At 39.0% G+C, this 24,791-nt stretch overlaps 2 protein-coding genes across 3 annotated transcripts; both read left to right on the forward strand.

The window, feature by feature from the left end:
• The first annotated feature begins 149 nt into the window (after positions 1 to 149).
• Positions 150 to 9,020, forward strand: ftr83 (finTRIM family, member 83). 2 transcript variants are annotated; one of them, XM_067607459.1, is made up of 8 exons: positions 150 to 4,685; positions 5,150 to 5,245; positions 5,434 to 5,667; positions 6,048 to 6,207; positions 6,370 to 6,426; positions 7,131 to 7,199; positions 7,683 to 7,765; positions 8,073 to 8,207. In XM_067607459.1, exons 1-7 carry the CDS (start codon positions 4,110 to 4,112, stop codon positions 7,733 to 7,735), a joined length of 1,245 nt encoding a protein of 414 aa, XP_067463560.1. In that variant the 5' UTR covers positions 150 to 4,109; the 3' UTR covers positions 7,736 to 7,765; positions 8,073 to 8,207. The 2 variants fall into 2 exon arrangements, with proteins under 2 accessions (XP_067463560.1, XP_067463559.1); XM_067607458.1 differs by lacking the exon at positions 7,683 to 7,765 and having other exon boundaries at positions 8,073 to 9,020.
• Positions 9,021 to 11,934: 2,914 nt separating this feature from the next.
• Positions 11,935 to 18,221, forward strand: ruvbl2 (RuvB-like AAA ATPase 2). Its single transcript, XM_067607460.1, has 14 exons — positions 11,935 to 12,030; positions 13,947 to 14,001; positions 14,160 to 14,215; positions 14,489 to 14,630; positions 14,804 to 14,933; positions 15,017 to 15,083; positions 15,392 to 15,498; positions 15,594 to 15,687; positions 16,181 to 16,399; positions 16,537 to 16,655; positions 16,814 to 16,933; positions 17,027 to 17,156; positions 17,302 to 17,416; positions 17,826 to 18,221. Exons 2-14 carry the CDS (start codon positions 13,947 to 13,949, stop codon positions 17,849 to 17,851), a joined length of 1,380 nt encoding a protein of 459 aa, XP_067463561.1. The 5' UTR covers positions 11,935 to 12,030; the 3' UTR covers positions 17,852 to 18,221.
• Positions 18,222 to 24,791: the final 6,570 nt, after the last annotated feature.

Below are 24,791 nucleotides of genomic sequence, written 5' to 3' on the forward strand. Positions count from 1 at the left end.
CAAGAAGGGAGAGGGAGGGAGAGAGAGAGAGAGAGAGGTAGAGAGAGAGAGAGGGAGAGAGAGAGAGGGAGAGAGGGCATACAGGCAGGAGAGGAGAGAGACAGAGAACAAACTGAAAGAGAAAGAATGAATGAAATGTGAAAAGTATAAGAAGTGACAAGTAATGTGCTATAAAATGCTTCCATTTTCCTCACAGTTTCCTTTGCTCTCAAATTTCTCATGTGGCTCATCTGTGGATGAATTGCGCACACTTCTCTGCAGCTGTATTTCCACCTATTGTTGTCAGACAGAATCGCCATTGTCTTAAACCGGTTATAGTTTGACAAACACAAATGCAGCCTAAGGTACTGTAGGAATTTAAGGGACCACCCAATAAACAAACACAGACACTCTGAGCTCAAGCAGTTTCAGAGTAATTTCAAACATCCTTTTATCACCAAAAATTTGTTTAAAAGTTTAACTTGCTGCAGGTGGTTTTTCATAGAGCAGCTAGAGTTCAGAGTTGTAGTATTTACACTGTGACTTGTCAAACCAGTCGAGTCACTTTTGCAGGTCAATTTGTAACTGTAGATATGTAGACAGCAGCTGTTTGTACAGCGGAAAGAAAATATTCATTGAAACATGCATGTGCACATGAGCATACACAAACAGAACATTCCTGAAAGATCCTGGTGCATTGTTACAATGAATGTTTTACATATTTGTTTGCATGCTACACTTGGCGTTTTTTCATTCCTACAAATGTCTGTCATGGTTACCTGACGTTATTTAAAATCAGCTTGAGGCAAAAACTTCAGAGTGTCTCTGCAACATGAGGTGTCTGCTGACATCATAGCCTGTCATTAGCATTTCAATTAGGCCCAGACTACTGGTTTCCACCAATACCAATAGCTCATTCACAGTATTTTGTATTTTTCTGTCTGTCTCTAGCTCAGGATTACTTTGAAAGTCCCTAAACTTTTATGGCACTCTTGGTTGAAATTAAATTTTTATAAAGTATTTTCTGTCTGATCTGGGATTGTGTAACAGAAAAATAGAGTACATATTAATGTAAGGTTGGAAAAAGTACATTAGCTCCTCCTTCAATTCATATCTTGCATTACTTCATACGCTAGGTAGTTTCACCTCTCCATATTTGGTCAGGTTTCTGATAAGCCAGTTTTTCCTTCCTTCCTCCAGAGTAAAGGGAGCACTCTGTGCTTACAGATTAACTACCTGTTAGTGTAGACAACCATGGCCAAGGGACAAATCTCTGAGTATGGCTTTAGTATACAAAAAAGTGAAGATTATACAGTGCACATTTGTTCAAAAATGTCTATTTCTTTGAGAAAGTCAAAATGAAGCAGGGTAATGTTTAGAATACAGGACACTTTAATGAGATTTATAATGCACCTCGCCAACAGAGTAGCATGCTTGTTATAAATCTCAGTGTTTGATGAAACAGACTGAAACTCCACAGTCATCTATAGCTGAGTCCAAGTTCAAGGTGAAAGGTCAACCTTCATTAAGGTGCAGTGAGTGTGCTTTCTGCAGGGCGAGTGCAGGAGAACACAAATGGCTATTTGATCAAAGGAAACAAGGAGCCATTTCACTGAGTGTGAGTAATAACAACAGGAAGACACAATATTTGAATATGTTGCGGGGAAACAGTGGACGCATTTGTTGATGCTGGTAGATACAATGCTAACAGACACAGGCCAGATGTGAACAAAAAGGTTGCACACCACTTGTAAACACTGCTGTTGTCAAGACGTCAGCCAAATCGACTCAAAGATGAGAAAAAAACACCACTTGTTGAATGTCGGTCAGTGCTGCATCCAATGGAGCTAGTCCAAATAAAAATTAAATGAATTCCAAAATAGTCCCATATTTTTACGCATGTTTGTGTACATGTGTAACACACACTTCCTCAATTCTAAGTGAAGAGAGGTTCATATATAAGCAATGAGAGCTTGACAGATGCTCATATCAGCTTTCATAATCCTGTCTGCCATGAAACTGATTCTTAGGTGTATCATTTTGTATCTGGTGGCTCAGCTGTCAAGGTTAAGTGTAGTAAGGCCAACGGGTTCTTCCTCTCCATAAAATTTCTATATTTTTGTTTTATGGAGGCAAAGTCCATCTTCTGGCTAAAAACAAGGTTACACGACCAATTAGATTGGTACAATAAAGTCCACACCAATATAAAAATCTTTAAAGAGTGGAAATGCTAAAAAAAAAAAGAAAAAGAAAGTGTGGTAAATGTAGTATTAGTTTTAAGTGCAATTTTAAATGTTAATAGTATGATTGAGTAAATTAACTTAATTTACAATAAGATGAGCTTACTAGCTTTCACTGGAACATTTTCACCTTTTGTATTTGTCATTGTCAATAGAGACTTAACGACCTGACTAATTTAATTTACATGCAAAGTAGGTGAACAGTAGGTGGGGTGCTAAAGTCTAGGATTATACACTTGTTAAAACTATTTAAGTTTGAAAAAAAATCATTATTATTTTGGGCATTTTATTCTTTTATTGGGTAGATAGTTGATAGTAGAGCGATAACAGAAAATGACAAGAGAGATACACCTTTAAAAAAAAAAATTATATCACAAGGTCACTAGACAGTCACAAAGATAATTAACATAAAATTTAGAAAAATAAAAATAATTTGGATCTTTTCATCACAAAGTAATTTACAATGAAAGACAATTTGAATTTATGTTTTTGTTAACATTGATAGATCATTACATCATGTCTGTTGATGTTGCATCACTTGCACTGAAGAGTATGACCTCCATCAACAGATTTTTTTTTTGTTTGTCTCATAAGATGCTACATTTAGTCTTCATGTCAGCTGTAGTTACTGTTGTTGACGGACAACAGACCCTATAATGTCTGGCACTCTGCTTGGGCCATCTTGGCTCTAACACAATGGAATCTTTTAAGCAGGCTTTCTCGGCCCTCCTGTTATCTGGGCTATCAAGTGTAGTTGCATTCCTATCTCCATTTCAATAGCCCTGAAACTCCATCTTGGCTTGGAGGTGTGTCCACTGTAAGATGAAATATGCAGAGGAACGTTTTTTTTTTGTTTTGTTTTTTTAATTCAGAACAGGAAACATTCTTATAATTACTTGGAGTTTGGTGGAGAAAAAACTTTCTTATTTGGGACAATATTACAGTTGAAAGACAATCTCAGTGTTGACTTGCAGACCTGGGAAGAAGTAATGAAATGCAAAGTAAACAAGAGTTGATAATTAACTGATTACAGATGAGGTGAAGGTTGAAATATCACCAAACGAACTGAATTTCACTAAAGCCAACAAAGCTGTTAATTTGGTATCACTACTCTTCAATCATTTAACCATACATCAGTGATAAACGGAGTGAACCACTGAAGACTTTACCGATAAGAAATTACAGCCGATCACCAGAAAAAGAGTTGTACTATTATAAGTCAAATTGCAGAAAATAATCTCTTTAGCATGAGGTTAGTTAGTACTGTGACTTGAGTGGGTATCATCACATGCTCAAAGGGAACAGTCTGTCTCCAGGCTATCTCTAACACTCTGCAATTAGAGTACACTCAACAGTAAAATGTGACACACCTGTGGTTTCCTAAGAGTGCATTATTTCTTGATGACTAGTTTGAAAGGTATACTTTTTTCTGTCACTCATTTGTTTGTGGGATGCAAGTACTAGCAACATTGCTAAACATTATTTTCATGCTCAATTTGCACCTATTTCTTGCCAGAAAACAGATAAAATCCTCAAGGCCCGCATAGATTGTCTTTGTGATTTCTTTGGTGACTACATGACATTTAAAAAAAAAAAATTCTTGAACTGAACTTGATCTGATCACTCAAGGTCAAACCTTGTATCTTATGATCACACATTTTATTCATTCTCCTTACATTCTGTAACTGATGGAAGTATTCACTGTGTCCTTTCTTCGCCCCGCCCATGTTTTACTGGTTTCGGTTTAACCAGTTTAGCCTCCCTCTCTGTTTACTCTATATAAATTGCGCTGGTAGTACCTGTAAGATCACTTTGCCACTGTGCTGACACAAGTCACTGACTGTCACAGCAGCTTCACTACATTAGAGGGAAAAACACCAAGCTGACTCCATGTCATCCGACCAAGACGACTGCCACCTGTGTAAGGAATACCTTAGGGATCCTGTGTCTATCCCATGTGGACACATCTTCTGCTCCATTTGTCTGAAGACATACTGGGATCATGCTGACCACACAGGTTCATACCTCTGCCCACAGTGCAGAGTCACCTACAACAAGAGGCCCACCCCAAGACGCATGGGAGGCTCCCGGCACTCTACTATCCAACGCAACGCCGAATCCTTTCCACCTCCACCTCCGTCCCCTGACTACAACTACGCAGGACCCCAGGATGTAGGTTGCGACATCTGCGTTGGCAAGAAACAAAAAGCCATCAAGAGCTGCCTGATGTGTCTGGCCTCCTACTGCGAGAGGCACCTCAAGCCCCACTATGAGTCAGCCACTTTTAAGAGGCACAAGCTGGTGGATGAAATTGGCCACCTGGACAGACAGATCTGTCCCCAGCATCAGAAGGGTCTGGAGCTGTTCTGTCGCACCGACCAGATGTGTATCTGTGTGCTGTGTACGGTGAAAGAACATAAAGGTCACGACATGGTGTCTGCTGAGCAGGAGAGGGCTGAGGAGCAGGTATGTAACATTTTACTTAAAGTGACAACAGACATGTGTCAGGCTGTGATCTGCTTAGCAACAGGAGTAGTAAAAAATTTTAAATGTGCTTTGCTCAACATGACAAGTATAATTTAATGTAAATGAACGTTATGTGATTGTTTTAATCAGGGTGAAACATGTACACATCTTTGTTCATTGTTCTAGTGACAAAGTGGCAGGTAGGGCATGAAAGAGCAGTTTACGATAGATGAACCAAGCCCATTAATCAAAGACTAAGGCATTTTATGATACACACCCACATGAAAATAACTGTAATAACTGAAAATAAATGTTATCTGCATATGCAGTTTTCCAACCTTGAACTGTGCGCTGTATTATAAAGTCTAACATTTAAGTTTAGAATAAAAAACTCTTGATTAGATAATTTAGTCAACTTGTTGAATTGCTGTCATCATCAACAATGTCTATTGTTTTCTCCATAGCAACGGCTGGGCGCAACACAGGCAGAGATCCAAGAAAAGATTCATGATCGACTGAAGCAGATGGAGGAACTGAAACAAGCAGTGGAGTCACTAAAGGTTTGTGCCAACATCATCCATCAGATAGATAAGACCCGACTAACCACAACAGACTGAATGGAAAGTTAAATCAACTACCAACACAGACAACATTCCTTCATGTAGTGATGACAGCTTCTCTCAGAGTGCTAGTAAAACCAGTGTGACATCCAGTTGATTTATGGCATGCCTCCATGTTTCCTGTGCAGCACTCAGCTCACCGAGCACTGCAGGACTGTGAGAAGATGTTTTCGGACATGATGCGCTCAATTGAGAGGATGCAACAAGAGATGACCAAGCTGATCTCCTCCAACAAGAGAGCAGCGCTCAACAACGCGGAGGGCCACATGGAGCGTCTGACCCACGAGATTGCTGACCTGAAGAGAAGAGACAACGAGATCACCCAGCTGTCCCGCACTGAGGACCACATCCACTTCATCCAGGTAACTGACAGCCACTGAAGAGAGACATTAAGATATGTTCAGTCAGATATACATTACCAGTCGAAAGTTTGGACACACTTTCTTATTCAAGGGAATGGGAAAGCATGTCCAAACTATTGACTGGTACTGTATATGTTAGGCTAATGATATGACATTGCAACAGCACCACCAATTTTCGTAACTCCTCTTCAAGGGTATCTCATCATGCATTGGTGGAAATATCATGTTTACTCCACTTTATGGTGTGACACCAGCACTTTTTTGTGTATTTCAACTTTAAATGTGTATCAGTAAAACATAACTACTAACTGAAATGCATGGTGTAATCTAGAAAAAAAGAAGAATACATCATATCTGCATTACTGTTTATTTCTCTTTAGAGCTATCACATGCTGATTGCCCAGACAGAGGCTGAGGAGCTGCCTACAGTGAGCGTCAACCCCTACTTTTCCTTCGGCCCAGTCACTAAGGCCGTCTCTGAGATGAAACAGCACCTGAATGAATTCAGCAATGATGAACTGGTTAAGGTAGCCAAAGCAGGTGAGTGGAGAGCTGACATCAAGACCTTAAAAGATAAAAGATAAAGACGTAGATTTAAATGGTCTGATATTATTTCAGTCCTCTGGTAATACTGTTAATATCTTATGAACATTTTACCACTATTATCATGTTACTCATTCACTTTTTCTTTTTTTTTTGCAGTTAACAAAATTACCTTCTGTCAGCTGGATGAATCCAAAAAGAGACGGTCAACAAAAAGTGAGTCAACCATTTAAGAAAATGAACTGACCTTTAACTGATTTCATTTGAACAACAAAGCAATATGGTAATAATACAGAAAGTTCTATTAGTAATCTTGTGCAAACTGCTTCTAGTTAATCCACAAAGCCAGATAGCTGCAGTATTTAGAAATTATTTGGACCCAAAATTAAAATTTTGGATAACTGTAGCAGTAAAAGTCAAATAGATTTACAGTTTCCTTTGTCCTCAGTAGGACTTTGTGCAATCTTGTTTGATGTTTGGCTACAGCTGGAGCATGACATTCAGTAGAGGGTAGCCCGAGGTCACTCAGTAGCCACACGGTTAAATGTTTACTTTGATTAGAATGTCAAACTGCCAGTGAGTTTATATTAGCATACCCCTCCTCCTTAGAATACAGCCAGGTTGCATGGTCTCTAACAGTTCAGATCAGCTCCATTGATACTGTGACAGTCAGTGGGTTAATACAACAAGATTATCAATACTATCCATATTATGCCTGTTTTCATTATCAGTCTTTGTTATCATATGTGTTGTGCAGTATTGTTGATTCATTGTCTGTAATTAATATCCTGATGTGGTAGAAAAAAATTCTCTATAATATCAGTAAAAAAACCAAATCCTTCAATTAAACACATTACAGTTCATTATGCCTCTATCACTATTTCCTTTTGATGATATACTATATGTATTTACTTCCACAGGTGATGAAGCTCCCATGTACAAGTCTGTACCAGTCCATGAACCTCAGTCCAGGGATGATTTTCTGAAATGTGAGTCTCAGCTTCTCTCATACAGCTCTCTGCAGTCACACAGATCACTACTCTCCCTGCTCATTTCAGTGCATGAGGCAAATTAGATGCTGACGAGGTTCTCTGTCAGACCCTGTGGCTGACCACAAAATCTGGTTTTAGTAACTACTACATGTCCCACAGTGTTGACAGAGACTCATTAAAAATATATTAGCTGGCACTTACACAGCTTCATGATTTTTACTTCAGCTGCAGTTTAAGTGTTCTTTGCTTGTTTTTTTTTTACTAAGTGCATGATTGTTTGAAAGCAGATGTTGACTAACCAGTCAGACTAGAACAAAAAGAAAATTCAGGTTTTGTCAGGAGCCAGTTTTGCTAGCATTTAATCTTAGAGGGGAATAATCTAAAGCCTGGGAACACCTTTCATTTAAAGATTCACTTTGTTAGATACATTTCTGTTTGTGGTCAAACTCACAAACAGTGTTGATACCTCTGGCATTCCAGATAATAGATCGGGCAGATCTCACCGAAGCCGTCGGGTGGCTCACCAACTGTGACCTGCAGAGGTGGAGGTACACAGCAGGCAGGTGATTTCTAACCCCTGAAATAATTCTGATTTCCATGTGTACAGCCAGAGGGTCTGCCACTTTTTCCTTCAAACCACATTATTGCAGAAGTTAGTTAAACATCTAACAGAACTGGACATTCTAATTACATTCTACTAACCTCTGTGACCTTGCAGCTGGTGGTGTAATGGTGAAGGTAGCTTAAGCTGATGTGGAAATGAAGCTTTGCCCCTTTTGGGTTTCTAGATTTACATTTAGCTCAAAAAATTGAAGCTAAATGCCTCCTCTTGTGAAGTAAATGTTTAATTCATATCCCATCTCTTCTCAGATGCTTGTCAGCTCACTCTGGACTCAAACACAGCCTACAGACAGCTCTACTTGTCTCGAGGGAACAGGAAAGCTACCCTCAAGAGAGACCCCCAGTCCTATGGTGACAACGCTGCCAGGTTTGACTCCCTGCCTCAAGTCCTGTGCACAGAGGCGCTCTCCGGAGGCGCCTACTACTGGGAGGTTGACTGGAGTGGGGAGGGGGCTTCCATAGGAGTCACCTACAAAGGCATCAAGAGGACAGGTTATGGAGACAGCTGCCGCATCGGATACAACCGCAAATCTTGGAGCCTCTTCTGCTCTGATTCCAGCTACTCAGCCCGCCACCACAAGGACCAGATAGATATCAACGCACCCTACTCCTCCCGTATTGGGGTGTTCCTGGACCACGCTGGGGGTACCCTCTCTTTCTACACTGTAGGGGACACCATGTCTCTCATCCACCGCTTCAAGGCCACCTTTAGTGAGGCTGTCTATCCAGGCTTCTGGGTTTGGTACGAGTCAGCCATCACCATCATCCAGCTGTGATTTAATAACACACTTCCAATGATCAATGTATAACTGGGATTCAGTTTTGGTATGGGATTACAGAACAAAAATAATACTATACTTTGATTATATCTTATAATTCCTTTAAGATTGGACATCTTTGTCTTTTTTTTTTTACTATACTTTGTACTTACTTTGCTGTGTTGATTATTGGGGAAACTATTCTTGATGACTGAATATTCTACAAATCAACATGTGTGAAATACAGTACCAGTCCAAAGTGTGTCCAAACTTTTGACTGGTACTGTATGAGATCAGGGATATAACGTGAATGAGCATTTAAAATATCATTTAAAAAGAATGAAGGCTGTACTTGATTGACATATGTCATGTGATCATTTATATAAGCTACGTTACACTTATTTTTATCAATAAACATTTTATAACCAGGATAAAGTGATATCATTGTTGTGTTTTTATTCCATCCTTCTATTCATATCACACATTTCCTCGTGCTTCCTCTCCTCAGCCTGCTTGCATGAAATATGAAAGCGGAGATGGAAAATTCATTCATTCAGTTCAGCTTTGTTTAATCAGGAAAACACTCAGATACAAGGATATCCTCAAATGTTTAACAGGTTTAAAAAAACTGAACACCATATTCCAGTTTCCTGGTCAGTAGCATCGTAAACCACAGATATTATGTTCACAATAAAATCTGTCTTGCATTACCAAACTATTTTTTAGAAATAAAAATAAGACAGGAAGAGAATGAGACAATGACATTAAACAGAGTTGGTTTTGTTGGAGAGGGTTGGAGAGGTTTCTTGTGGGATTTAGAGATATCAAGGAGTAGGTAAAGTGTGACTGAGAGGCTCCTGAGTTTACAGATGGCTGCAGTTTAAAATATTGGTGGTTTGCTGCACTGATGTGTGGTCTACTCTGATTCTAAAGTATTACTAAGATCTTTATCATCTGGGACAATCATGAAAAGCAGTTACTGTATTAGTGATGCTACACAGGGGTATTGTAACTGACTTGAACTTGACCACTGCAGGGAACTATATGCAACTCTTGCTGTTGGCCATTTCTTCCCCTCAATGAATCTTCATGGCTTGTTAATGAAAAAACATTGTTTTCAGTTGGACTTTGCTACATGCATTTTGCCACTAACATCTTACTAGACTTACCATTTCTGAATCTTTTAACCATAATTTAGTGACTGCTTAGGTTGCTGTTTATGAGTCAAAGTTACTGTCAAAATATAAAAAACAGAATTTTGTCTCTGACAAACAGCTCACTTACATAAATGACAGTCAACCCAATGATGACACACATCAAGAAATTTCACCATAGTAAAAAGTGATTTGAATAAAATCCTCTTTCAGTTCTCTTTGTTTGTGATGTTGGAGTGAAGTGAGTTTCGTTTGTGGAATCTGCAGCCTTAAGGGACTTCTTTTGAAGAGAGGATATGAAAAATCCCCCAGAATTTTAGGTTATGGTCAGAGGGCGGGTCTGCCATTGTTCAGTGATACTGGATCCTATTGTTTTCTGAAATTACAACATTCTTTTCACAATTTTGTTAAACAAGCAGACTAGATTGAAAGATATTATACTTGACACAAGGCTTTGTGTTAAGGACTCAATGCTTGAGACTTGGTCCTCATATTTGATGGATTGTGCCATTTTAGTTAAAACAGGACTTCCTGATGCTCCTTTCATTTTCGACTTTCTCTGTCTCCTCAAATGAAATCACCTAAAAGGTTTGTGTTTTAAGTTTCTGAATGGTTTATGCAAATCATTTATTATGCATTTACCAAAAGTTTATCTATATTTATTATTACTACTAATTTATTCACAGAAAACTAGTAACAAGCAGCATGTAAAAAGTCAGATGATAGGCTTAATACTGATTAAGGATCTATTTTTGTCCAAGTTTATCTGGTGTACAGTTATCAGTGGCAAGTTGCTGTAACTTTGTCCTGTTGTAGCTGCTTTGTACAGAGATTCTTAAACCTGTAAAATCCCTTGTGAGCCGTGCTACCTCTAGTGGAGAAATGTATGAAGTACCAAAACTGTCATCTGTCACTATTCGCCTCACATCACGTACTGTCTGACAAGTTGGGGACATGGCAATAAAAACACGCTAAAGCCAATAGAACAAACAAACAATAAAAGCTCTTGACATGAAGCCACAAGGATACCATCATTGCAATATTTTGAAAATGCACAACTTCTTAAGCTGGGAAAACATGGTTAAATACAGTAGACTGTGTCTTGTTTTCAAGGTATTACACACTATGGCTCCTCTACCACTTGATTCACTGTTGGAGAACCTGAAACAGTGAAAGAAGTATGCATGTGAGCAAGTGGTACAAAATATGTTTGCTGGCTAGACAATACTACCAGCTTACCTACAGCGTAGACCTTGCAAACATAGACCATACTCTTTCATTACGGGATTGGTTACTTCAAACAACATGTCACAGGCTTACTCCCTGAGCAAATTCATCTCTTCACCTACTGTATCTCCATACTGTGTACATGTTTGTTTTGTAAGATCCACATTGTGTTAAGTGATTGCACCTGTCATTTTACACCACCAAGAGTTAAAGGAAAATGTCCACGTGTTCAATGATAGGTTGTACTCCAGTGTTTTTAATAGGACAACAGGAGTAATTTGTAATTGTGTAATTTGTAATTTGTAAAAATTGTGGAATGAATAAAGTTAAAATCCCCCTCAGCTCCAAAATGTGTTTTTCTTCTTGTTCCTACAGTTGAATGTTTGAGCTTCACCGTGCAGATAGAGAGATGTTTTAACATTCATCTGCTGAATAGGGAACATTTCTTTGTGCTCATTGAAAATCTGATATTAAGGGGTGGGCCTGCGAGCATGATTTGTGACATCACAAATGGTTTGGTGCCAATTCTGGTTCAATATTCAACTTACACAAATGTGATGTGGAAACTTGAAGCCTGCAGTGTACAAACACCGAGAATTACAGTGAAGTAGGAGACATCTTGTGTCCAACAGTTAGAGGAAAAAAAGGATACTTTAACTTTTTTGTGGAAAAACCATATTAGACACACATTATTATTCAGAATAGGTCGTATTGTAGACTATATACATCTTAACACATGTCTAGATGGGATCTTTACATATCTTTCTTCAAGATACCGAGTGGGGACATGAACCAGGCGTCTAATCATTTCAAAACGTAAAGAAACGGGCAGCCCCATCACCATAATTCAGATTCCTATCATTCCCGTGTGAACTGACCTGTCTTTCAGTAAACAGGTTTTAATGTTCCTATCTCTTAATTATTCTTTACCACCATGTCTATAGAGGGCAGTCAACCTCAGTTTACACATAGAAAAAGAAGGACTTGTTTCTCGTCGGACAAATTTACCTTGCGCACATCCAGAAAAAAGCGCTGCATTCTCACATTTTCACAAGTGTGGCTGCACAGGTGAGTTCACGTTCATACGATAAATATTTTGACTATTTCAGACCTTCCGTTTTCACACCCTGAGACCCTAGCATGCGTATTATCTGTCTATCTAGCTATCTATTTATCTTCATCAGGGTGTGACAACATTACAGAAGAAAACCAATGAATGGCGCTAACCTAGCTAGCTAGCTGGCTAACCTGCCATTAGCTGGCGTTAGCATGGTATTTCGCTGTGCTATCCCTGTCGAGAAGACAGTAGGTAAAAATTATGGCATGCCGTTTGACTCAAGATTATATAACCGACAACTGAGATGTGTGTTGTGTTATAAAATGTAAATATTATAAATAAAAAGCCACACTAAATTGACTAATGCTATCGCTCTTTCACTCTGGTGTTGTGGCATGCGTTACAACTGTCACTATGACAACCGGCTGGTCAAGACAAACTCTGTAGTTAAATTTGTGTCTTCAAGCTTATTAACTAACTTAATATGAACAGCGAAAACGTACTTGTTTCCTTTTTCAATAAGAAAAGAACTCATGCATCGACAGACATGTAAATCAACAAAGGGAGCAGCCCTCATCCAAGAGTACACTTACACTGAAAGTCTCGAGTACTAGGCCATACTAAAACTGGGAAATCTAAGTTAAGAGTCTGGGGAGTGAATTGAAATATTTCTGACCTTTTAATTTTATTGAGAATCTCTTAATGAACAAAAATGTCCAACTTGGATTCATCAGTTCACAGAGTCAGAAGAATCGGATTTATTCGCCAAGTAGCAAGTACAAGGAATTCACTGTGGTCCAGATGTCAACAGAAACATCAGTAAACATGAACATTAAACAATAAACATAAACACAAACATAACTGTAAGAAAGAGAGGGACAGTAATTCACAAAGACTCTGTGTAGTGGGGGTGGACTATGTGTTTATTGCATATTATATTTTGCATGTTATATTGCATGCCATATTGCATATTGACATGATAGAAACTATGTGTGTGCAAAAAGCAGAATATAGAAAAATATAGATAGGATAAATACTAATGTAAATATAATTATTAAATATAATTATGAATTTGAGTGTAAATAAACAGTGTGTATTAACATATATATGTATATGTGTATGTATATATATGTATATATATATATATATATATATATATGTGTGTGTGTGTGTGTGTGTGTGTATATACATACACATAATTAAAAATTCAAATCTATATACATCTACACAGTGCAGGACAGACAAAGACACAGTATAAACAATATGAATTTGAATGAGATATGGGGTGAAGTGGAGTTGGTACACACTCATTACCTTTTCCAGTCATCAGCAGATCATTTCCAAGCCTCTTGACCTTCTATGACTTGATAAAAGTTTCTGAGCTGCTATCAGAGTGTTTCTCTGCACTGCTGAAGCACACACCTTGTTAACTCCTTGCTGTGACTTGACATCAGGTGCAGTCAACCCTCTGTTGCAAGGCAGAGACCCTCATGACCCTATAGACTGATTTTGTTGTTGATCCATTTCATCCACATTGTTTAAATCAGAGTTCCAGTTTCTGGATAGCTTGTGTGATATAAACTACTGTGCTATTTTTTCTGTGAGATGCTATTTTGTTCTTTAGAGTAATTATAGTCAGCATTTTCTTTGTTGCGTCTTGTGAGCTGGATTACCTGTCATGGTGACCGCTTACTGTGCCTGGTGTCCCTTTAAAATCCCACAAAGGTCAGAGAACCTGCTAGTTAATAGGACTTTGAATACAAATATTTGTGTCTATTGGAACAGTCACAAATATTTGTTAATCAGTTTTTGCCTATTCTGTAATTATATCCTGATTCCATTAGTTTCCAATAGCACCTCCTCTGCCTCCTAAGAGCTGTTATTTTTATATTAAGGGTATTTCTGTCCTGCTTTTGACTTATTACAGATGGCGGCTACAAAGGTCCCAGAGGTTCGTGACATCACACGGATCGAGAGAATTGGTAAGAATCCATATTTACACTGGTACCCTAACTATTTAGCTCTTTATATTAATGCAAGTTAATGAGTGGTAAATCTGTTTTATGTGCTTTGATGCAAGTGGTACCTTGTCTTCCAAATGTGGTTACTGCTAATGTGTTTATTTCGATCTTGTGTTTAGGTGCACATTCTCACATTCGAGGCCTTGGCTTGGATGATGCTTTGGAACCAAGACAGGTAGCGTTAAGGCTTCAATTGATAGGCTGTAGCTGTGAAAACATTTAAAGTATATAACCTTGTAAGGAACTGATTTCCTGTTCTTCCCTGTCAGTAATCCTGTTTGCAGGGTTTCTGACATATGTCAAGTAATTGTTGAAGTGTATGGTTATCTTCCAAAAGGATTACAGTAGAGACTGCATGCGACACTTCTGTCTCCTCTGTTGAGCTGTTAAAAATGCTGGATATGTGTTGAATTTGGGTTCAAGGATACCTGTTTCTGCTCACCTGCAGGTGTCTCAGGGGATGGTTGGCCAGCTGGCCTCCCGTCGGGCAGCAGGGGTCATTCTGGAGATGATCAAAGATGGCCACATTGCTGGCAGGGCAGTACTGATCGCCGGCCAACCTGGCACAGGAAAGACTGCCATTGCTATGGGTAAGGGCCACGTTGGAGGCTTTCCAGAACATAATATCATTTCCCCTGGAGGTGATATTGTTGCCTTGCAGTGATGTAATTGACTTAAGTAATATTTTCGTTAAAACATGAGTTCCTGCTCCCATATTCACTAACTGATTAATGGTTCAGCTGAGACTTTGCTTTTTATGCAGGTATTGCCCAGTCTCTTGGCCCTGACACACCCTTCACAGCGCTGGCTGGTAGTGAGATCTTCTCTCTGGAGATGAGCAAGACTGAGGCACTCAGCCAAGCTTTTAGAAAAGCCATCGGAGTGAGGATCAAGTAAGTGAGAAAACACAGTAATTGTGTTTGTAGCTCTCATTGTTGGAAATGAACCGTTATTCATAGGTGTCTTTCTTTTGCAGAGAAGAGACAGAGATTATTGAAGGAGAGGTGGTGGAAATCCAGATTGATAGACCAGCCACTGGAACGGTAGGCTGCTTACGCTGTTGACAGCTGCAACAACACCCATAATTTCACCCATAATAAGTCTTACAGACTCATTCATTATGCCTGCTCTGGCAAAGATTTTATAAAACACACTATTGGTGTTGTGAGAGAGCAGTCTTTACACATTTGATGTAATGTGTAAATACCTGGGGAAAAATAGATCTCTGAATGAATGAATAAAGCTGTATTGTCAATTTACTGAACATATTTTGCTTTTACAGTGTAAAACAGCACACAGTCTGCTATCATAAAGACAAACCTCTCATAGCATGTTTAACTTTGTCTATCAGGGTGCCAAGGTGGGCAAGCTGACTCTGAAGACTACAGAGATGGAGACAATATATGACTTGGGCAACAAGATGATCGACAGTCTCAGTAAAGAGAAAGTTCAAGCGGGGTAAGTTCATCTCTTGTTTATATATATTAGGGTCTGATATCTTCACGTGTGTCACAGTTTCAATCTCAACCGTCTTTCTCTTTGTTTTCTCCCAGCGATGTTATTACCATTGACAAAGCTACCGGAAAGATCAGCAAGTTGGGCCGCTCCTTCACCAGAGCCAGAGACTATGATGCCATGGGAGCTCAGGTAACCTGTAACCATCACATCACTAAAATGTTACTGCTGTAGTCATTAATCTGCACTCAGAAACAACAGCAGTTTGGAACTTTCAGCAGTGAAATATGTTTTTTAAAATAACTCTATGTACTAACAGTATTGTTATATGGATAGAAGGACATGATGGTCTTTGTTATTGTCCTTCAGTTCACAGCCAGTCGCTTCTTGTAGATTTAAACAATCAGTATTGAGTCCAAAAAAACTGTTAACTGGGAATTCTGTCTCCCAAAGGACTTGCAACATGGTCACCTGCTCTAGTTAAAATATTTTCTTTATTACAATATTAGTACAACATTTCAAGCTAAATTTGCTCTTTGTCAGGTGCAAAGGAATCAAAAAAAGATTTGTCTGTGTCACAGATTCACAAATTCCTTGGTTGCTTCTTATAATTTATTTTGTCAACATATTCATACTCTTTTGTATGATGGCTGATTTTTAAAAAAAATTCTTGTCCTCCTTGTAGACACAGTTTGTACAGTGTCCGGAGGGAGAGCTGCAGAAGAGGAAGGAGGTGGTCCATACAGTGTCCCTCCATGAGATCGATGTCATCAACAGCCGCACACAAGGCTTCCTGGCTCTCTTCTCCGGAGACACCGGAGAGATCAAATCGGAAGTCCGTGAGCAGATTAATGCCAAAGTGTGTGAGTGGAGGGAAGAAGGCAAAGCAGAGATCATACCAGGGGTAAGTTCAGGTGTGTGTGTGTGTGTGTGTGTGTGTGTGTGTGTGTGTGTGTGTGTGTGTGTGTGTGTGTGTGTGTGTGTGTGTGTGTGTATTGCTAGTGATTGTACTTGACTGATTTTCCATGTTTGTGATTCCAGGTGTTATTTATTGATGAAGTCCATATGCTGGACATGGAGTGTTTTTCCTTCCTGAACCGTGCTCTGGAGAGTGACTTGTCCCCAGTTCTCATTATGGCCACCAACAGAGGCATCACTCGGTACTGTTTACATCGATTTTTGGTTACCTTAAACATTTATCTCATTTAGGAATACGCTGATATAGGACATTTTAATTTCTTACAATCTGCCTACTTCAAAATGATCAAAAATATTATGTTTAACACTGAATATTTACTCTTCTTCGTTTTTCTCTCAGTATCCGCGGCACAAACTATCAGAGCCCTCATGGCATCCCCATCGACCTGCTGGATCGGCTGCTCATCATCACCACCTCCCCTTATACTGAAAAAGAGACGAGGCAGATCCTCAAAATTCGGTGAAGATCTGCATCCATCATTCTTTCAGCAAACATTGCTCCCTTCCTCCCAGTGTTGGAAACGTGAAGTGACTCTGTGTGGTTTTATTTCAGGTGTGAGGAGGAGGATGTGGAGCTGAGCGAGGAGGCTCACACGGTCCTGACCCGCATCGGCATGGAGACGTCACTGCGCTACGCTATCCAGCTGATCAGCACTGCTGGCTTGGTGTGTCGCAAACGCAAGGTAAGCTCAGTGTGAACGAGCGGATTTTATTACAGCTGTAACACAGGTTTAAATGTTTTTCAGTAGTTTAGTAATGATTTCCTGTAGCCTCAGTGCTCAGAGTGTCCAGTACTTAGATCGTGTGTGTGTGTTTTGGCTTCTTCAGGGGACAGAAGTCCAGGTGGAGGACATTAAAAGGGTTTACTCTCTGTTCCTGGATGAGGCCAGATCCTCCCAGTACATGAAGGAATATCAGGATTCCTTCCTCTTCAATGAAACACGTGAGTTTGCTGTTTATCCTCTGTGTCTCTTGTCATGACAGAATTCCTCTGCTTTGGATCCCGCAGATCACAGTGATGCTGCATTTACACAAACGCAGGTTAAATCAAAGTAAAACAATGCATCAAAATGTTGGAACAGGCTGTTATGGTGCTGCACGTGCTGGTATCTACCACAGTCATTAGAAGATTCCAGTGTTGACATGCTTACTAAAACTGTTCTCCAAAGTTCTGTTTGGTTGGTAGTCTCTCAGCAGAGCAGAGAAGAGAGATATGAGGGAAAAAAAAGCCTTATGCAATACACAATATGATTTGTACATTTTAAAAGAAGGCAAGTGAATTTTCTATGTGAAATATATGAATTCTACATTACCTGGTGAATAAGGAAGATATATCTGTTCTTGTGTTTCAGAAACAGCTGCAATGGATACCTCATAATGAAGATGACTGTGTTTTCTAACTGTGAAGTTTTTATGTTGTTGATCGTCCTCTGCGGTTGAAGTCAGTTCAGAATTGGATGTTACTTAAATTTGATTTCAACAAATCCGAATCAGATTGAAGATAGAATTCAGATGGTTAAAAAAAACACTGAATTTCCCTACATTGTTTCCCTGTTCACCCCCCAGTTCTACATTGTTTGAATTTAAATTTATTTACTGAAATGTTACTTTTTTTCTGAAATTACTGCAATTCTGTTCATCACTGAGGCCTTGTGGTAGGAATATCCATTCCTTTATTGCTTTTTTTTGTTGACCTATCTTTACATGGTTTATTTTTAGGAAAATGATTAAACAGGCTTTTATAAGCACACTGTGTTCTTTTGCTTTATTCTTTGTCATTCAGTCTTGATTGCTACAAAACTGATTTTACTGGTTAGAAAAGATTTATTAGAACATGCTTGAACTATGTATAACTCGAGAAGCCAAACTAGTTCAAACAGCCTCACTCATTTGAGGTACTTATGATACTTAACTAAATCAACCACAGACTACTGGCCATGAAATGATCCCTTCTTAATGTGATTCCAAAGCAAAAGATGGGAGGACAAAATCCACAGTCCTCGTTCTGAACAAAACTCAGTTCTAAAATTTAGCTGAAGCTAATATGAAGCTTCAACAGGTTGAGTTAAACAAATCAAGTAGGTTACAGGCTCTTCAGCATGATATTTCTAGACGGTATTTACTTGCTGAGCAGTGGTGGAGTGATAATAAGAGGTGATAATAAGACTCAGAAGATAACAAGTTGGATTGTCTAACAGCTGAAAGCACATATTAACCTCAGCTGAACTCAAGAATGCATTTTTGCATTAAATGAGAACTTTTTTTGCCTCCATCTCTTACAGTGGATGTGTTACAAAGGGATCTCGTCACTGTGAATACTGAATGTGAACCTTTCTTTTAAGCTCCTATCTTCATTGTTAACCTGCTAGACAAGGAGTCTTTGTAGTCTAAAAACATTTGTTTGAGCACCAATTGATAAAACAACTCTTAACAAGAAACTATTAAAATGCCTGTCATAAAAACCTTGAATAAATATTAAGAAGACACACTATATATGTAAAAGTGAGCTTGAGATTGAAGCTTGTAGTAGTTGTATGTTGCTGCCACAAGGTGGAGCCCAAAGATCTCTCTTATAGACATAGTTTCACTAAATACACCTGAATGTGAGTGTGAGTGCTGTGCTGAGTTTAATATGAGCCCCTGCCATGCTTTTCAATAAGCAAGTCAAGTAGCATTGCTGACAGCCTAAAAATATCTTCATATTGCATCATTTAGTTTATTAAAGCCATCTTCCTGTATGATGGGTGTGAGTTTGTACTGTAAATGACTGCAGCTAGTCCACACCTCAATCTCACACCCTGTCTGTTGCACTGTAGGTGCTACCCTGCTTTGACAAACACACACTGTGGAGCAGACTTCCTCACACCTCTGTATTTAGATGTGCAGTGAAGCAAATCCCATCATTGCACCTTGCTTTGTAGTGTTATTCCATTATGGGTTCATATGTTTAATTCATCTGAAAATGGTTTCTTCTGCAATCTTAAGAGAGAAAATTTTATAGCATCATAGTTTTAAAATGTTGTTTGTATAACTGTCCCAAATTGTAATTTTCACCTTATAAAAACGGTCACATCATCGTTAGATATCCATCAGATAGTTTTTATCATTGGCTGCTACATGTAATATATTATTAAAAGTATATTGCAGTTACTTGACATGTCGATAAATTTACCTGGACAGATCAAAGAGACTTATTACAGGAATTCTACAACATGCTCTCAGATGAATATTACCTTCACTCCTCTACCAAGAAGCTACATTTCTCTCATAACCAATTACAGAAGATTAATCAATTTTATCTGCATAGAATATGAGAACAGCGCAGACTGTCTCCTATGTGGAAATTAATATTTAATGTTTAGCGCTGGTGGGAGAGAGTTCTGCGTGGATTACCCTGCTGCCTATATCCCATAAATCCCCCTCAGTCCCACGAGGCTGCTGTTGGCTCCTGCTTACTACTGCATCTGATGGATTCACTGGTTGGATTTAGGCTGAGATAAGCTTCATGAGGGTTCACTTGTGTGTATGTAAAACAGGGTGTGCGTGCTACCTCCCTTTTGGGATGATCCATCCTTATTTTTAGCATTTATACCAGCCGTTCTCTGACTGTCCTTCCTGTACATATGAAGCTAAATCATTTGATGTTGTGTAGGATTTGGGAATATCAGATTTAAAAAAAAAATTTAATATCAGTTTGAAGACATATCTTGTTCTTCAGTGTCATTTTAGTCCAAAGCATTGTTTTCAGATCACATTCAGCTCAGCCCCTCTGGGTGTAAGCAGGGTTTCTTGGATTGGTTCCCACTCTCGTCTACACACCACTGTCCACAGGCTACAAGGCTGCACAGCATGCTAACATGTTGTGGCATTTTGCCTGCCGCACAGATTTGGGTGCCTTTTTCTCCACCACAGGCGGGTTATGCTAACATTCTGCAAATGTCCCCACCGCAGAAGCCTTCCATCTCTTCATAGAAACATCTGTTATCAACAGTTCTATAGAAATGACAGAAATGAGTGTAGACAGATCACAGAATGAAGCACTTTTCAAACAGCAAGTACTGATGCTATTTGATGATTTTCACCTGGGTCACCATGACAGGCAGGAAAGCTTTCCACACTATTGAATATGTCATAGGTCAATGGACATTCTCATAGTCTAACGAGGCTTTCTGGATGAATCTCATTAGCTAAATGTATCCATATCAAAATCAATTCCATCAGTCACGAAATGTATCGACTCATTGGTCAATTGAATCGATCTGAGATATTGTCGGCTGAAACTAGGATTAACAAATAGATTCATCTGTCAACTTGAATTCACCCACAACAGTCAAACAAGAACCCAGCCAAAGAGTCAAAGATGTTGCCAATATCTACAGGATTTCATTATTTTTGTCATTACCTCATAATGCGGGGGTTAGTTGTCAGATTAGCAGGATGTTGAAGCAAATACACACGATAACACAATATTGTCTTATTATGTTAATTATGTGAATTAATTAGCCTATTTCACAGTCTTTGTCTAATGTTCAAGCTAACTGTTAGTGCATGTTCAAATGTGAGCCTCATTCAGGTGTTTTACAATGACTTTACTATGACTGGGAACTTAGAACCTGAACTAATTATTTTATAAATACAATGGTTTTGATGTAGTGACTTAATTGCTGTGACACTATGATGCTCCTTGCTGAAAAATAACTTAGCATGGGAACTGATTACACTAGAGCTTGTGCTCATTCACACTTGTCTCTTCCTGTTTTCATTATCTATCTAGACATTAAAGTTACACTTGGCTCCACACTTGACTCAAGTACGTCTCAGATACATGTTCATGTAGAAGTCAAGACCAGTTCGCTTTCAATACAAGAAGACTTAAGAAACAATGATGCACACTTAATGTAAGAATCATATATATTAATTTGGTATCAATCCCTTTAGCATGAACCATGCTCTTTTCCTATATATATTATTATTCTCTTGCCACATTTTCTTTATTGTGTTGTCTGTCCTGTATTGTCTTCATGTTCCATAAATAGGATTTTAGGATTGAAGCACCATTTGGAATGTGGTGCGCATGAATGGTTAGAATTTGAGTCCATTTCCTGTGGTTTCCAAGAAAAAATAAATCTTCATCCCCTTTCTCTTAGTGCCATATGTGAAAGACAGAGCATGCGATTCCTGTGGTAAAATTAGAGAATGAGGTCATTGGAAGGGCATCATGCTGTATGTGCTTTCACATAAGGTGGTAGGAATGGAAATGTGAGAGGTTTTCATAATTTTTCTTTAGTTTGACGCTAGAGTTTGTAGATTTTATGAACAGTTTTGCATCACAGATGAAAACTGGCAACATGTAGGCGGTTTTCCATCATTGTCTGACAGTATGCAGTGATAGGTCACCTACCATGATGAATAATCTATCAACCTCATTAATCGCTCATTTCAGAGTGCTCCTTAAATGACATTCCTTCATTTGTGGTAACAGCTGCCTGCTCCTGTTCCTCTGGTTGTGAGAGAAGACAGCAGAGCATCAGAAGAAGCGGATAACATCTGATTTAAATAGAAGTGCAAGGAGACAGCAAAACACTGTATGTGTTTATGAGAAAAACCAAGACAGAGGCAACTGAGAATGGAGGAACAAGAGCGATCCAGGACAGAGGCCCTAAATCATGAGGCCTTAAGGTCTTGTTAAAAGGTTTTTTAACTAATTTACTTTCTGATGATAAACCAGTGATGACTTCATCACCAAAAGTGAGAGGATTTAATATACATTCACACTGTCAGTGTGGAGTTTCTGAACCTCATGTATGGAAATGACTTTCCATGTACCAGAATAGATAAACAAATAGTGTTATGACTTATGAATATGCTAAATCATGACATTGCTCCATATATGATCATACATTTTGTTGTGTTTTCAAAACAAGACATCACAAGACGCCACAGTAGATCTCTGTGTAAATGTACTTCGGCACAGCGTAGCACTCATTTCAGCATGCTAACATGCTCACAGTGAAAAAGCTATCATGCTGATGTTTACAGGGATAATGTTGACCATGTTTACCACCTGAGTTTACCACGCTAACATTTACTATTTATCATTAAACACAAAGTATAGCTGAAGCTGGAGGGCTTGTCATTAAGGTATTTGCTGGAGGTGGACACGAATGTCTGCAACCAATTTAATGGCTATTTATCCAATATTAGTTGAGATATTATACTAGATGAAAAGTCAAATGATCACCAAAGACATTAGGATTCATCCTCTGGGCATGGCGGATATCTGTCCCAAACGTCATGACAATCCATCCATCAGCCGTTGAGATACCAAAGTGGAGGACCAACAAACATTGACCTCCCTAGAGCCATGCCACTAGCATACATGACTAAAAATGGTAAATTAGTTTAACTGAAGAAAATACTGAGGGTGTTTCTGGATATGTGGGTGTGATGCTTTTTTGACTGAGAGCTTCTGTTGTAATGACAAAGAAAACAATGTGCATTGCAGGTATTCAGATCTATTGTGCTGCAAAGTATTAGAGCCAACTGATTCAGCCCAGTTGGAGAACACTTAATTACCCAGGGAAGTGCAATATTAGCTTTATGTATAATGTATTCCTGGAGTGAAGCACTTTTAATTACACAGCACAAAATAACAGAGTGCCCTAGATTTCTTTAACTATCAATATTTAATGGCAGGAAATGATGAAATTAAATCACTTGACCTCTTGTTCTCTTGTAGCAGACTGATTGCCTGTGTGCATCTTAAATGATCTATGTGTTCATGTGGGCTGTGGACTGTTTGATCTATTAGTGTGCATCAGTGTATTTGTGGCCTCCTGACTGCACACACCTGTGTAACCTGAAAGAGATGACTATTTGTGGTGTGTGTGTACATAATGTATGTATACCATGCGATTTGCTCCACTGCTTTCATTCACACTGAGTTGTTGCCATTCATTACCTCAGCCTGCGCTCTGTGCTATACACTCAAGTCATTCACAAAGCTCCTTCCCTGCATTTGCTTCACGTGTGGGATGCATGAAAGCAGATGCTACCATGCACACATGGGCACACACATAAATAGCCTTTGGACGTTTTTCTGAATCCGTTTATGCTGCAGTGGAAACATTAGTTCTAAATATGGAATCATATGAGCTAAAAATGGCAACTAAAGCCAACATACATCATTCACTCTTTGCCAAGTCAAGCATAAGCTCATGTTTAATTCAGAAAACTCTGCAATTCATAACTTACACTTGCTGCACCCATGACCCTGAACCCACTGCGGCACGTAACAAGCACAGTTGCAGTAACACTATTCCACTGTCAATTTACATTACATCCTTGTTAGTAAGCATGCAAATCAAATTAATCCCTCGTCGCATTGGGGACCTCACTGGCAGCGTTTGAAATGAAGCCACTGCTTCAAGGCCTGATGGGAGATGAGGAGTGATCATTATAACTAGCTGGAGGGTAATGACGTCTTCTGCCACTGTGGCTACAATGACAGCAGGCCTGACCATTACTTGCCATTCATGTCTTCTTGAATTGTTGCAGTTGTGCCTTCATTGACATTGCCCAACCCACCATGAAGCACATCTCTTATTCCACATGGGCAGACAGAAAAGAGGAGGAGGACATCTCATGCTTCCTCTGGAACATGTGTCGGTTTCTTTAATGACACAGTAACGCATGCAGAGCCATGCATTAATGCAGACTCTGACAGCTGAAGGTTAGTTGGCTCCTCAGGCCTGACAGTACATTCACACATGAAAGCGGTGACGCGATGATGTGATGTTGCAGTGATGTTCAAAAATGGAAGGAAAGAAGAAAAGGAGGAAAATATTTCAGCTGTATGAGGTTCAAAGTGGGCAACAAATATGTCACCTCTACTGTACAATAGATTTGTTCATTTCTATTATTTTCTCAGCCAATGTATTGGCTTTGTTATTACTGTTTCTTTGTTAATCTACCAGTTGGTGTCTCATTCTAATTTCCTGTCGACACAATTTTGACAAAAGTGAAATACTCATCAGCAATATGGTTTAAAAAACAATGCATATTTTTTAAATCTCAAACTGTCATAAACACCATGTCCTTTCTCTTAGTAATGCTATGAAGGAAAATCTTTTGTCAGCTACAAAGATTATGTGTGGTGTACCTCAAGGATCAATTCTTGGACCACATCTATTCTCACTCTACACATCTCTACACAACATTTGTTTGAACAAATTATATGTCATTGTAGTGTTTCCTTTCACTGCTGTATGGATGTGAATTAGTTATACCTTCCAGTAACCCGTTGATTCCCCAGCTGT

The sequence above is a fragment of the Thunnus thynnus genome, chromosome 13 (assembly GCF_963924715.1).
Source record: "Thunnus thynnus chromosome 13, fThuThy2.1, whole genome shotgun sequence".
NCBI lineage: Eukaryota > Metazoa > Chordata > Actinopteri > Scombriformes > Scombridae > Thunnus > Thunnus thynnus.

What these genes read in the sequence shown, in the direction of transcription:
- ruvbl2 (XM_067607460.1), top strand. Translation starts at nt 13,947, where the DNA reads ATGGCGGCTACAAAGGTCCCAGAGGTTCGTGACATCACACGGATCGAG. An exon ending in AAAGAGAAAGTTCAAGCGGG is followed by an intron (nt 15,499 to 15,593) that starts GTAAGTTCATCT and finishes GTTTTCTCCCAG; the next exon opens with CGATGTTATTACCATTGACA. An exon ending in ATGATGCCATGGGAGCTCAG is followed by an intron (nt 15,688 to 16,180) that starts GTAACCTGTAAC and finishes TCCTCCTTGTAG; the next exon opens with ACACAGTTTGTACAGTGTCC.
- ftr83 (XM_067607458.1), top strand. Translation starts at nt 4,110, where the DNA reads ATGTCATCCGACCAAGACGACTGCCACCTGTGTAAGGAATACCTTAGG. An exon ending in AAGCAGTGGAGTCACTAAAG is followed by an intron (nt 5,246 to 5,433) that starts GTTTGTGCCAAC and finishes TTTCCTGTGCAG; the next exon opens with CACTCAGCTCACCGAGCACT. An exon ending in ACCACATCCACTTCATCCAG is followed by an intron (nt 5,668 to 6,047) that starts GTAACTGACAGC and finishes ATTTCTCTTTAG; the next exon opens with AGCTATCACATGCTGATTGC.